The sequence below is a fragment of the Lytechinus variegatus genome, chromosome 17, assembly GCF_018143015.1.
Source record: "Lytechinus variegatus isolate NC3 chromosome 17, Lvar_3.0, whole genome shotgun sequence".
NCBI classification, from domain to species: Eukaryota; Metazoa; Echinodermata; class Echinoidea; order Temnopleuroida; family Toxopneustidae; genus Lytechinus; species Lytechinus variegatus.
In genome coordinates, this window is record NC_054756.1 from 3,214,383 (window position 1) to 3,229,998 (window position 15,616).

Below are 15,616 nucleotides of genomic sequence, written 5' to 3' on the forward strand. Positions count from 1 at the left end.
CACTTCTCTTACAGATCACCTTGCTCATTTTTTTTCTTTTTTTAAACTTATTTTACTCTCAACATACTTTCATCTATTCTCATTTTTGTTCTATCTAAATTCATTATTTTGTCTAAGCATGCCACTAATTAAACTTCAGAATGTCGGACCATAATCCTGAATTATATCTATCCGGGTTTATAGGCCTACTCTGAATAAAATCGTGATTGAGATATTTATTTATAAAATATGTATTCTTGACTATCGAATGATATTACAAAAATATATAACTAGAATAAAGTAATCTACTGCAGATTTTGTATTGATTATCATTTTATTATTGCTTGGAATTCCGGGACCAGTTTCCTCCACTGCCTCGCCGACGTACACTATTCCTGGGCCGAGAGTGCCCGCTGTCCGTGCATACAAGCACACTTTGCACAGTCACAGCTGCACAGCTCAAAATACGCAGACAGTGCGCGAAAATGAAACAAAATTGCACTTGTTTTCGTAAAGTCTGTGGTGATTCTTGCAGATATAGACAGCACATCTATCTCTGCCACCCATGATTAAGAAGAAAAGTGGTGTTAGACTCTGGAACAAATATGACGAGGCGTTTACTGGAAGTTAGCAAAATGTTGGCTGCGGGCGTCGATCGTATTTTGATTCACTATGGAAATCGTACACTTTATTGTCGGCTGCTTGCGGTCGCATGGTCGCATCCGGACAATAGCGGCGCTATTGCCCCCTTTGCGATCCCATGATCCTTTGCGTGAATCTATTTGCGATAAGGTCTATGGTGACGTATTTGGGGTTCGAAAGCCGAACAAATAATCCCGGACATCCCTTAGCACGATACTTCATCAACGATGATCTTTCACGTCTTCCGGCTGGTGACGTTAGTGATTAATGCACGCAAAAAGAAATCGCTATAAACGCTCGCACATACACACCCTCATCCCACCCAGCTCCCTCCCACACCCACGCATAACGCACACACAATGAAAACCTAAGGGATGCCCCCCCCCCCCTCTGTTGCCGCTACTGCATAACATTATGTAGGCACATTCATTAAAACTTCGGTCCCTGCTTTATGAGTGTAGGCCTATATTCATGAGAAACACACAAAAAATATATTTGGAAGGTACTGACGAGGAATATCATCAGCTAAAATGTGTAGGTCTACCCATTAATTGTAAACCTATTTAAAGCGGGTTGACGATGCACTATACCAGTATTCATACCGGATATGAAAAGCTCTTTGATCAAAAAAGGCCTTTTCCTATTCGTAGGTTGCGGACATATGCAAGGCAGCAGGAAGCAATGAAACATTAGAACCATATAGTTTTTATTCATGTGAGAGGCGGATTTACATCGAGAAAATTAACAGCAATTAGAATAATAATTGCTACCACAGCGCAAAGATTACAAAATATTTCTAAAAGCCTGCATGACTGGCTACAAACTTTGTTTTATTCAATTTCTTTCACCATCAGTGAAGGGCTTCATTTGAAACTTGAATATTGCAATGTAACGATTTTTGCTTGACTGCATGGCTTGGACGTGGTGGAACTAATGATATTTCGATACCAGAACGGCCAAAGAAACAAAATGGTGCTCAGCTGTATAGATTGTACGGTCTCAGTTCTAGTGATTATATTGGAAATTCTATCGGCCCGTGCTGGATGTAAGTTGAATATATAGTTTTGTATATTTTTTTTCCTATTGTTTCGATTATTGTCTCTTTTTAGAGTGAATCTTTCTGTTACAAACAAATAAATGGGAGGCGTAAATAAATAAACGAGAAAATATCATACGTTGTGTAACATCCGTTATTTCCTTTACACTTAACGCCTATTAATACAGTTTGGGTTTTAAAAAAATCACAGATCGAAAGAACGTGCCAGTCAAGTTAAGTTATTGATGAGATAAAAAAAAACCTTTTCAAAATAAAGCTATGCGAAAGGATGCCAGTATCTCGGTGATCGAACCTGCGTGAAGAATGTTACAGAGTAACGCAAGCTACACCAAATCAACTAAAGATGTTACTTCAATTCAAATTAAAATGCAATCGATTGGTTTGGAGTAAGGCATGTTAATGTGTCTCCCGGATGTGTCTGTGACACTGACATTGGAGAGAAATTAATCTTAAAATGTTATTTAAACATTTCCTAATACAGCGTGGAATTGCACATTTGAATCGGATAACTGCGGGATTACTCAATTAGGCAACGAACTGAATCCACATTGGGCTATTCGAACAGGTAGGCCATGAAGGTGTGACTTGTGTAAAAGGTAGGCCTATACATGCCATTATAACCATAGTCAGCTAATACCTTGGTCACATTTGCTCTACGGCGGCCATACGGCGAGTCGAAAACAGCCGTTTTATTAATTTTTATGCAAACCACCTATATGTAGCTCGTACATAAAATGTTAAAACGGCTGTTTTCAACTCGCCGTACTACCGCCGAAGAGAAAATGTGACCAAGGTATAAATACTCGTTATAATATATCAGTTGTGATGCAAAATTCCGTGGCCCAATGAGCAAAGCAAAAAAAAGCATAACCAGCAATTCGCAATTATGCAAAACGTGCGAAAAAAAAATTAGTGATATATGTAGAAATTCATATCATATTTGACTCTTCCTTTTCCTTTCCTTCTTTTTCTTCTTGGTCCTAAATATATATATATTTTTTTTTTGCTTTGCTTTGCCATAGCGTCAATAATGGCATATTCATTCATTACTGACGTGGAGGTGGATCACTTATCTAAAATTTGGTTCTCGTCGAAAAAAAACGATTTTAGAATAAAACGACATTTACCTCCTCGAAAACTTTACAAAATAGAAAAAAAGTCTGAAGACGGTCGAACTTTTTTGTTTGGGGCTTTTAAACCCATTTAATTTGGGTTGGGGTCGCGCGCACCCCTATAGGGAAACTGCCATGAAGTGTAACTATGATTTAGATTATTTTGTTCCGCCTTGCTTGTGAAATGGCGACTCCCCAATTACTGTCGAGTTGGCGCACTTTATGATTTGATTAGCGATTTAATTCAATGACCATTGCGTCTCATCTGTTGAAATGGTTTGTAGGATAATGTAAACCAAATAATATCCAATGTATTACATTTTTCGTAGCTACAAGTGGAAACAAGTACTACAGAGCAATCATTAACCATAACCGAATTAGAAGTACCTCCTATGATTCTGGAACGTATGCAACATTCAATCTACCATCTGTATCGTATCCGAGTTCTGGAAGTGGTGTCTTGTCATTTCGTTTCTTTTACTACACCAATGACCCGAGCCCGCTGTATGGATCTTTAACTGTCACAGCTTGTGAGGGGGAGGATCCCATCTTTAGTGAAGGTGATCTTCCAGGGCAGTGGTACTTTAGACAAGTACCTTTCACCTGTGCATCATCTGTTAAGGTATGTCTTCACGTGATTAAGTCTTTAAAGGAAAAGTCCACTCCAATAAAAAGTTGTTTTGAATAAAAAGAGATAAATCCAACAAACATAACACTGAAAATTTCATCAAAATAAGAAAGTTATGATATTTTAAAGTCTTGCTTAATTTAAAAATAAAAACAGTTTTATGCACACCTTGGTCGGTATACAATTGAGGAGAATGATGACGTCATCAACTCACTATTACTTTTTTATTTTATTATAAATTATGAAATAGGAAATATTCTAATGTTTCCCTCATTTCCAAGTGAAACGATGATTAATTCCTCCCTGAACATGTGGAATTAGTATTGTTTAATACGATGTAGTTCAGTCAAGTTGGTCCTTTGTCAAATTTGTATAAAAAAAAAATATTGTATATAATTCAAACAATAAAAAAAAGAAATAGTGAAGGACATCATCTACTATCCCATTTGCATGTCACTCAGTTGTGCATATAACTGTGTATTTTGTGAAAAATAATCGAAACTTTAAAGGGATGGTCCGAGCTGAATATATAGCTTAATAAATAGAGTAGAATTCACTAAGTAAATGCCGAAAATTTCATCAAAATCGGATAACAAATATCAAAGTAATTGAATTTTTAAGTTTAGCAATATTTTGTGAAAACAGTCGTCATGATTATTCATTAGGTGGGCTGATGATGTCACATCTCCACTTTCCGTTTTCTTATGTTATTACATAAAAATCATAATTTGTTCTTTTGTATTTTATTATATGAAATTGGGGTTTTTCCTCCAAGAACTAGAAAAATTGGATAGACAACTGATTTAGTGCATAAGATATTTATTGCTGCAACTTATTTCATTTTAAGGGAGACATATTATTCACACAAGTATGAAATAATTAAAGAAATATGATTTTATGCAATAACATAAGAAAACGGAAAGTGGAGATGTGACATTATCAGCCCACCTTATATTATTCATGACGACTGTTTTCACAAAATATTGCTAAAATTTAAACTTCAATAACTTTATTATTCGTTATCCGATTTTGGTGAAATTGAATTCGACTCTATATACATGTATTAAGATATAAATATTTTCAGCCCGGATCATCCCTTTAAGATGTCATAACTTTCTTATTTTACATGCGATTTTGATGAATTTTTCAGTGTTGTGCTAGTTTGATTTTTCTCTATTTATTCAAATTAACATTTTTTATGGGGATGACTTGACCTTTAAGATTATGCCCCCCCCAAAAAAAAAATAAATGAATAAATAAATGATAATAATAATAATAATTATAATATTAATAATGATAGATAATAATATTAATGATGATAATAAAACATATCTAACTAGAAAGTAACTTTGAATAAACATTATGGCCAAAAAACAATATAACATTAACTTAAGATTTAATATAGACCCCGCATCCCTCCTTCATTGCTGGGGCGTTGGATAGAACTGATAATCAATTTTTAATTTTGAATAAAGACTTTCTTTTTCAATTTTTGAAATCGTAGCATGATTAAAGAGAATATGCAAGCACGACACATGTTGTGTCAAAAGTATAAACTGAAATTAAATATTCATGGGTAAGCTAAAATTTAGAGAAAGTTTACTAATATTGAAAAGTCGGATCATGCATGGCTTGACTGGGAGTATATTGCCACTCTTCAATATGAAAATATGAAAGTAAATTTTGCCCTTGCATTCTGTTCTATTATATATTCATTATATAAAAGAACAGAATGCAAGGATACAATTTACTTTCATATTTTCATATAGCCCTAAATAACGTGTGCAAAAAGCGTGGAAAATGTTTATTGTGGAAAATGATAATTTCCGAGAAATAGCATTTAATTCGTACCATTATCGTGTTTTTTTCTTTTTGTGTACGCTGCATTCACCAGCCAATTAGATGATTAATCAATCATTTTACAATACAGATTGGCAGACTGGACTTACGATGATTACTTTTTTCATCTGTCAATGTTGAATAGTGTATAAGTTCTGAGGATATTGGAACTGGTAACCTTTTTAATTCTACAGATATCTTTCACCGCTATCCGAGGGTCCAAACCAACGACCATACGAGTTGACGATATTAGCTTGACGGAAATACGACATACTACAACTGGTAAGTGACCGTAAATCCAAAGTCAGTGCATGCCTTTTGAATAATTATGTTGATAAATATTGCCGCACCATCTTTATCACTGAAATACTTTTAAAAATGTACATTGTGCATATGCTCATTGACACCAGACAAACATCGGAGTGCTTACTTAAATTATATTACTGACAAAAATGAAAACCCTAGGTACTATGCAATAATAAGCAATTAATTTGTTTCTTATATTTTTGTCGACCATAGATAAAGTGTACTAATGTTCTGTCCCCCCCCCCCCCCCCCTTCAGAATTGGTGACAACCAAAACTTTGCAAGCAACAACTGCTTTCGCAAGAAGTAGTTCATCGACCATGTCCATGATGTCGACTCTTGTTTTGAATACCCAACGTGCTCAACTTGATTCTACAAGTAAGGCAGTGGAAAACACACACCCACCATCAGGAGCTACACAAGGAATTAAAGACAGGGGTAAATCATTGAGAAGTACACTTTAAAACTGTTTAAACTTTATACAATGCTGTTTTTTATATGAAACTCAAAGTAACAGTTAAAACAACTTTGTTTATTTTATTGCGAAATGAATATTGACAATCGACCTTTTTTGATATTTTAAACATTTTTTAAACAACTACAGTTCGTTAACGGCGTTGAATAAACCATAGAGCTATTAACTCTGTAATAGCTCCATGAATAAACATTTTGAATATTATTTACTGTGTGATAAATTAATAACATGTTCTTCAAATCATTCCTATTACATCACTCCTTTTTGAAATAGCATAATGTTTATTCTTCTACCGACCTTAAAAATATATGAGGAGCTGTTTAAGGTTGATTGAAGTTTAAAAATTTATTTTAATTTCATCCTCGCCAATCGATGAAAGTTATCTGTAATCATAAGTGAAATATAAAGTGAAGCCCGTCTTGTTTCAAAATTTAACATGTAGATTCGGTATTGTATGATTTTCTGATTCCATATCTCTAAATCATATATAAAAAATGATATTTCGTATTTTAAAATCTATAGGACATTCTAGAAATAGTATGTCGTCACACTCCTATTTGCATATCGCTTCCCATAATGAAATTGAGTGAAAATTTGGAGCATCTACCTCCGAGTTTGTTGCAGATTGATTAGCGGTTATTTACTGTTCCTTTTTTTCAAATATATTTTGGATTTCGGTAAATTTAACATGTGAAGTTTTTTTTTTTTTTCAGGCAGGAGGAATGAAGGGTAAAATTGTGATTTGACATCTGTTGAGAATGAGTTAGTCATAATGGTAACTTATGCCTACTGGCGGCAGTATAGCACAATTTGTAATTATTTTTTTCACCAAATCAAATATTTAATTAATGGTTCTCAAGTTTTCATGACATAAAAATAATTAACTTAATTAATATCAGTAAATATTGCGTCTTATCTTTTGAAAATGGTTCTGAAATTATTATATTATTTACAGATAGCGGACGATCGAACCGAGCAGTGGCACCTGTAGTATCATCAGTCCTTTGTGTTATAATTGTTATTTGCTTGGTGGTGACATGCTACGTCTTCTGGAGAAAGAGGTATCATACGTTCGTCATCAATCCTCGTGTTCCTAGATATCAAGTGTTTATTTAACTCTTTATTAATTATTAATCTTTTAATTCAAAATATATAGCAAAAAAAAAGTATTGCAATGATTTCAAAATGTATATGATTCGTCATAATTCATTATTTATAAGCGTATTCATTGGTCCCCTAAGATGCCTATAAGCAGACGTTCTTTGTTTGGCTTAGGCCTATATCTTATTCCGAACGTTCGGTATCCCTAAGGATTTTTATTTTCAAACAGGGAAAAAAATCCATATGCAAACATACACAGCAAAAACTGTGGTGTTAACCGGTGTACATAGAGGACCACACCAGTTATTTTACACCGGTGTTAAATTGGTGGTGTTAGATTTACACCTATAGGTGTTATTACAACATCTTTGGTTGTTACATTTACACTCTTTGGTGTTATGTTCAATCTCTAGGTGTAATTTTAACACCTCAGGGTGTGGCCATCTATTAATACCAATTGGTGTCAGTTTTAACACCACAGTTTTTACAGTGTAATCATAAGTAAACAAGACAAAAAAGGGATTCGTTGAAATTTTTCGCATTATTCCGAAGGGTTTGTTAATCTGAAGACGAACTATTAGTTCGTCATCCCAAAAAGCACCCCGGCCCTTAAAGATTGTCCTTCTATCATGTCTTTGCGCTGGTGTGGTGTGATTGGGGAGGGAGAGGGGGGGGGGGCTTGTCACTCTTATTTGTAGGCCAACGTCACTGCCCCTCACCGCTTATTATACCCAGGGTGATCCGAAATACGACCCGTGAGAGGGTGAAAATGGATTTATCGAATAATCAAGACATGTTTCTCTCCCCTCCTCTCGGTCTCCCCCCCCCCCCCCCCCTCTCTCTCTCTCTTACATTAAACAATAATGATATTTTTCACACCAGACGCGGAACAAATAAGACCGATGATAAAGACCCAAGTGACAACGGTGACTTGTACATCAACCCAATATACTCATCCCAGGATACTCCTCGCTTCAAACATGACCTCCTGTCCCGGCCTCCTGCAGGTACCCATCCCCAAGAAACGAACAAAGCTCAAGGAGATACAGAGGAACACGTGGAATACGAGGGATATGTCGGGCAAGGTTCGCCTATTCACCGTTGTCCTTCTTCAGACACTGATCTAAATAGATATTCAAATAAACACGATCGCTCTAGTCAAGAAGGGCGATTGGATGTCGGCATCGCCGCTGATGAGGAAAACGAACAAAGCTCTTTTGATCTTGAACGGGTTACAGAAAACACAGAATCTCCGTTTTACGAGAACTATACAGCGTTGGAGACCACAGATGAGGCAAAAGGGGCACCTGTGTATTACAGCTACGAAGGCGATAATAGTGGGGAAGGGCAAAATTCTGCCACTGAAAGCGGCCGGATTGAGGACTTTGAACCCCTATATAGCGAAGAAGTATATGGCGATTTTCAGTAGGGAACTGCCATTTTGTATCCAGATCTGGCATTTCTTAGGAGATTGTGTTTGGGGACAATATATATTTTTTAAAAATCTAAGATTTTTTCTGGACTTTCGACATATTTCTTGAACTGACTCTTAACTTAAAAAAAAAATATATAACTATAAATGCAATTCTAGCATTATTTTTTTAATAAACATCACTTCGAGCAACTTAACATTATTGTGCACATGAACATGTATTGTTTATTTATAATCGTCAATCCACTATCGCAGTTTATGTCAATAGTAGATTCAACTTTAATTACGTGAGTACAAAGTATATATTTCATTAATATCATTTTTAACAAGACAAATATTTTGTAATGGAGCATTTAAAGGTCCCAGACCCGACTAACATTCATGCTATTTTCTGATTCCTATTATCCTGTAAACTATTATATTTCATTACATTTCTATGATTTAGGTTTTTATGCTGTATTTGTATTTTTATAATAAATTGAAATTCAAGTTCAATTCCTTTCGTAAGCGAAATAGTGTGCGTTGAAAAAAAACCTTCATTGTTCTTAATGATATAGCATCCGTGTTGTGCTAAAGGTCAAGTCCACCCCAGAAAGATGTTTCTTTGAACCAATAGAGAAAAATCAAACAAGCATGCTGAAAAAATCATCAAAAACGGATGTAAAACAAGAAAGGTATGACTTTTTAACGTTTCGCTTAATTTTTACAAAACAGTTATTTGCTCAACTCAGTGATATGCAAATGAGATAGTTGATGATGTCGCTCACTCACTATTTCTTATGTTTGTTATTGTTTGAACGATATGATATTTCATTTTTTTAAAGACGTGACAGTAAGGACCAACATGAGTCAGCCATAATCAATGAGGAGTAAATTTTGTTCCAACCAATAAGAAGCAAATCAGAATATTTCATGTAATAAAATACAAAAGAAATAGTATGGGTGACGTCATTATTCCCTTCATTTGTATGCCGACCAGGATGTGCATATAACTGTTTTGTGAAATTAGGCTTAGCCGGCATTACTTCATTTATTTTACATCCGATTTTGATAAAATGTTCAGTGTTATATGCTTGTTTTATTTTCTCTTTTTAATCAAAACAACTTTTTGGGGGGGAGGACTTGTCCTTTAAATGTAGGAAAGTTGGGAATACCAGAACATTCTTATTATGTGTATAAAAAAATTATATTTTCTATTGCATTGAGTGTTATGTTTAGGTATTGTTGCATAATATCGTTTGATCATGCCGTGGCCGAGTGGTCTAAGGCGCCTGGCTATTATGGAAAGTCCGGGGTTCGATTCCCGGCCGCGGCAACTATGCTCGTAAGCAAGGCAATTAATCTACAATGCTATTTTATCCTGCTTTCAAATAAATAGAAATGCTATATGCATTAATGGTAACTACGTGTGCACTTGTTTTTTATGTTTATTTTGTTTATACAGTGCGTCCCAGAAAAAACGAAACCGAGATTTACCGATGATTCATCATAACTTAATCATAAATAAAATAGCCAAATGACCTATCAATGTAAAGCTTAGAATCTCCTCTTTAAATTTATCTGGTATTACTTAGACTATTGCTCATTCACGCATGAGTGAGTAGAAACAATTCGAAGAAAGGATGCCAAAAACTCGTTTGGCGGGGGGTATCTGAATTTCCAAAAAAAAATCACATTACTAAAAAGCTAAATATCTGCTCTTTTCTTTGATACCTCAATCACATAAAATGGTCAAGAAATAAAAAAGGTTTGATCCCTCGAAACAATGATTGTATTTCCATAATTTCATTAAAAAAACGTGTTTTCACCGGTTTCCCACAGAGGCTATCGCACGGTAACAAAAGACTAAATGCCCTGATCGTCAGCAAAACAGAGTGTCGAGTGAGTTTGAACGCTAGCCTGTAAAACCTCTTCATTTTATGAAATTATTGAAATTCAAGCTTTATTTCAAATAACCAGAACTTTGTTATTTCTCGACCATTTTCTGTAATTGAGGTATCAAATTAAAGAGCAGATATTGAACTTTTTTAAAATGTGGTTTTCTTTTTTAAAACCTACATACGGCCCGCCAAGTGACTTTTTTGGTATCCCCTTTTCAAATTGTTTTTGCTCACTCATGCGTGAATGAGAAATAATCTATAAGTAATTTTAGATGAGAAATTCAAAAGGGGCCTAAGCTTTCGATCCTAGCAGAATCTTCTTCGGAGGCAAAATGACAAACATATAAAGTGGAACAACCATAATATAGACCACAGACAAGCTACAGCAACACTAGAAACAAGGAGACAAAAGGGGCATTAGTGAATAGAGAAGACCAATCAGGTTAGTGAAGGGGATGAAAGAAAAGGAGTAGGCAAACACAAAGGGAAGTAAGGCCAATGAAAGTCCTCAAGCCAAAAGGGATTAAGGTAATGAGGCAGGCAACATCAAACAGGATCTGGAACAAAACAGTGATAGGGGGTATGAGAAAGAGATGAATAACAAGAGAATTAGTGAGAGGTGGGTCAAATATGTTCTAAAGAAAGGCGTAATAAACTGGTGCATAAGAGTGGAGAAAAAATGAAAAGAATGGGGAACAACTGATAATGTGCAAAAGACATATAAGTAAATGATAAAGCATTATATAAACTCAGAGAAGAAGGTAAGTGTAAATATGTATCCAAAATAGCTCTATGATGTATCTATATATACATATTAATTATATGTATGTCATTTTGCCTTCGATGAAGATTATGCTATAGGATCGAAAGCTTAGGCCCATTTTGACTCTCTAATTTACTCCATTGGCTCTCTTTTATTAGATAAGCAGTTTTCAGCAGCTCCATTTTGCCATTAATTTTATATGAAAGAGAAGATTGTAAGCTTTAAAATGGTAGGTCGTTTGTCTATTGTACTTGTGATTGATTAATCATCGATAAATTTCGGTTTCGTTTCGCACTGTATATCATCTATTTCTATCATGAATAAAACCAAACCAAACTGATGTTACAATTACTTTCGGATGAATTTTCAGATTTTGTGTTTGACTTTTCTTTTTTGTCGGCTATATCGGGAGTGAAGTTATTGCTGCGAACATGTGATATTTGATATTCCATTTCTTTTATCAATTTGATTCTTCTTACATTCTGAAGTATTAAACAAGAAATATGTATAAAGATGGTAAGGTGACACATTTTTCATGCGACCACTGTAAACTAGAACCATTAGGGCCGATATTCCAAACTATTATAACTAGCAGCCACATTATAGTTGAGTCATTTTGTGTAGGTGTTTGGCGCCCTCTCGTGTTGAATATTTCACTAAAATTGTCAATAAAAATATTAGATATGTGTTTGATCTTTTTATTCGACTTTCTAAATGGCGGTATAGGCCCTAAAATTCGATGAGTGTGTTCCTTTGTTGTTCTCACACATGAATACACACAGTCTGACAGTTTAAAATAATTCGCCATAATGAAAGGCATGTAATTTCTTTAAGATTGCATCTCGACAAGGCGGTAAATCCTTTTTGAGAAGTTTCCAACTTCATTATTTTTTTCTCAATAGATAGAGCTAAGTACGCTATATCAATCGACTGAGTACATTCTTAAAACAAATCAGTCAAATTGACTATACCAGTAGTCAGCTCGGAGCAACTGATATGGCAATCACTGATATCCACATTTCTGACATATATTCTCGTCAGAAATAACTCTTTTCTAGTAAAATATGACTAGAAAATAGTCAAATATGACTAGAATAACAGTTGTTCCCAGCTGACCCTATTAACCAGTCATTTTTGACTGATTTGTTTTTAGAGTGTAGACCTTATTCAAAATGCTCAGTATTTTCACTTTCTCGCAATAAACAGAGCCTTTTTGGAGTCTCTTAATAGCCTCATGCATGTTGCAAGGCAGACATTTTGAGGGGGTCAGATACATCGACATGGTGTATCGGGCAAAAAATGTGAAAATGAAAGAGCGAGCAAACATTTCGACATTTTTATTCCAAAATTCAAAATTTGTGAAACATTTTGACACAATATTCAGACAATGATATCCTATTTCACCCTTTCCTTTTTCCCTTTTCCTTTTTTTCCTGGTCTGTACGGCACTGTAAACAGGATTTTATTCATTTCATTTCATTTGTTTTATTTTCCATTTCCAACAATCATTTACAATAAGTTCTGTTACGTATACATATTGATACATAATCAATAAAAATAAGGAAACTTTATATGTGTATTTATGCTAACAGGTCGGGAACGGAGGAAGCTGCTAAAAATCAAATCTTGCATGTGTACTGCAGCCTCCCATTTAATAATATAGGATATTTATATTGCGCACATATCCACCTTGTTAGGTGCTCAAGGCGCTCCTATATTACCCGGCTAAGCTAGGCGTTCATAGCGCACACAGCTTCTTAAGGAATTGCTTCCTACCGGTACCCATTTACCTCACCTGGGTTGAGTGCAGCACATTGTGGATCAGTTTCTTGCTGAAGGAAATTACGCCATGGCTGGGATTCGAACCCACGATCCTCTGTTTCAAAGTCCGAAGACTTATCCACTGGGCCAAAACGCTTAAATATTCTTATGTACTGTGTTAACAAAACACAAATACATCATTGCAGAAATATGAGCATAAATCCAGTTGAATGTATGGTAAAACAAAAAAGAAAGAGAAAATGCAAAAAAAAAGAAGCGAGATCAATAATCTCCAGATTCTTGCCCCGGCACTCACAGCGAATATTACGGATTAACAGAAAAACGAAATTCACAAGTCACGTTGAATCCTGAGTAAAGCAAATTGAAAAAAAATATAATGCGTGAGTGATGAAGAGTTGACTAAATAGCGAGTATATCTTGTAGAAACTTTTTCAATTTAAACTTTAAAGAATTTAGGCTTGGGGAATATCTTTGATAGTATTATTAAGAGTGCCTCAAAGTATAGGGCCTTCGAAAGTAAATATTAATTTAGCAAGAATTTTTCGAGGTAGAGGTTAAATGAAATAATAGTTTTGTTTTTGTTAAATGAAGAATCAAAGATTGATGGTAGTATATTATTGTTTTATGGATACATGAATTGACCCAAGTTATATTGTTATAATGTCATTGCTTTTCAAATATTATTGTCGATAAACAATTGATCTGTATGGGATCTCCAAGACATATAAAAAAAAATAAGACCAAAAGTAATATTCTTTCTTGGTAATTGGTGTATTTTTATGATTGTGCGCGAGCATTAGGGCGAAAAAAAGGAGCACATTGTGGCGCGTGTGGCAAAAAGTTGCTTTATGTAAGTCCCGAGCAAGCGGAGCGAGCGAGAAAAAAATGCCTTTTCATGAGAATTTTGAGGTGCATTCAGAAAAATATTTTACATTTCCTTTGCTTTTCTTTCTTCCTTCTGTTTTCATTGGTTCTAGAACTGTTGGGAGCCGTGGTCCAAACCCTTCCATAAGACATTGCTATGCGGGCGGGGTCCAGGGGCGAAGCCCCCGCCACCTCTAGATATCATAGCATTTTTAAAGCTTACAGATGGCCGTTATTTTTTAATCGAAATTGTGTGCGTGTTTAAATATAGCTTTCACACTTGAACACATTAATTCAATGCAGTTGCGTAATAATCCAGATCTATTTAGGGGGCACACCGTGCTTGTAAAAAAATAGTCGCCAGTTAGCGAAGCGAGCTAGAAAGAAAATGGCCTTTTAAAATCAAATTCTAATCATGTGATAGAGTTTTACTTTCATAGCAAATAACTATGTAGTATATCTTTTTTTTTCAATCATCTCATTTCGCTGCCTCCTTTATTTTTTTTCCCTCTTGGCTTTGGAACCCCCCCTCCCGCCCTGTAGGCCAGTGATTCAACGTATAGCTAAATACAGGAAGGGTTCGTTATACATGTAATTATGATAGCCCACTGAAGTGTAAATAAAGAGGACCCACTGCACGGGGTCTTGGGCAGGTCGAGCTCCCGGTAGCCGTTGGAGATTTAGCAAGCTTATGATAGACTTTATACATGTTATGTGCCTTATATCTTTCTTTATCTCACTGAAATAAAATTAGGAACTTGTAACTAAAATCACCCGAGCAGAATGAGTTGTGCATATAATTATAAGCGCCTCGTTTCATTCACTATTCTTAATTTTTTATTTACCTAATTTTCCTCTCTCCGTCTTCTCTTTTCCCCTATTTTAACGTGTCATTATTATTACTACTATTATTTGCTGTAGGCAAGCTGTGGGGTTCCTCGGAACCCAACCCAAGCAGGGGCCGTGGAACGGTTTTCAAAGTGTGTATGTGTGTGGGGGGGGCTGACCATGCTAAAATTCACAATCATAATACGTTTTTGTACACTGTTTTGGAAAAAAAAAGTGGGGGGCTGAAGCCCCCCGGTTCCGCGGCCCCTGCCAAGGACCCCCGGCCATGGCTCCCTAATTTACAAAGTTTTTTTTTTTTTTTTGGGGGGGGGGAAGGGTAGGCCTTTTTCGTTATGAGACTTTTAATAAAATAAAATTTGAAGCCACCGTACAGTAGACACGCGTAAAAATCACAACTGGGCGTTGTGGCGTGCGCCTGTAATCCAAGCTGTGGGGAAGTTACGAATTGATGCAGAGGCTCGAGGTTCGAGCCCTGGTCACGTCTTTCGGATGGTGACGTTAAAGGTCGGTCCCAGACGTAAATAATCATATCTGATTGATACACGTCTGACAAAACTCAAATACACACACACACTGATCACTGAGGGGAGAGATCAGTGGTAAAAATTAGTCTACGATAGATTCAATTTTAACAAGACAAAAGTAACAAAATGCCATGGACAAAGATTTGGCCCCAAACCCAATGTTTTTCTTTAATTAGGCAAGGTACAAAAATTCACATAACACGAGTGCATGTAGTTGCTTTTTCTCGATTTCAACTCTGCATTTATAACCGGGCATTATAAACACGTGTACTGGTATACGAAAACAAATTCTCTGTGTCTACGTCTAGTCTGCAGACTAATTCAGTGGATCGATCTTATATCTGCTGTCAATTATTTGCTTTCGTAATAGGGCCGGGTCTACAC

At 35.6% G+C, this 15,616-nt stretch overlaps 1 protein-coding gene and 1 long non-coding RNA gene across 2 annotated transcripts; both read left to right on the plus strand.

Annotated features, from left to right (window-relative positions):
* The first annotated feature begins 1,321 nt into the window (after positions 1-1,321).
* On the plus strand, positions 1,322-3,158 carry LOC121430462. Its single transcript, XR_005972038.1, has 3 exons — positions 1,322-1,666; positions 2,160-2,274; positions 3,120-3,158. It is a non-coding gene; the product is annotated as an uncharacterized LOC121430462 (long non-coding RNA).
* A 7-nt stretch (positions 3,159-3,165) lies between these two features.
* Positions 3,166-9,610, plus strand: LOC121430463. The gene is made up of 5 exons (XM_041627730.1): positions 3,166-3,412; positions 5,452-5,539; positions 5,821-6,000; positions 6,993-7,098; positions 8,021-9,610. Exons 3-5 carry the CDS (start codon positions 5,883-5,885, stop codon positions 8,565-8,567), a joined length of 771 nt encoding a protein of 256 aa, XP_041483664.1. The 5' UTR covers positions 3,166-3,412; positions 5,452-5,539; positions 5,821-5,882; the 3' UTR covers positions 8,568-9,610.
* The last annotated feature ends 6,006 nt before the right edge of the window (positions 9,611-15,616 follow it).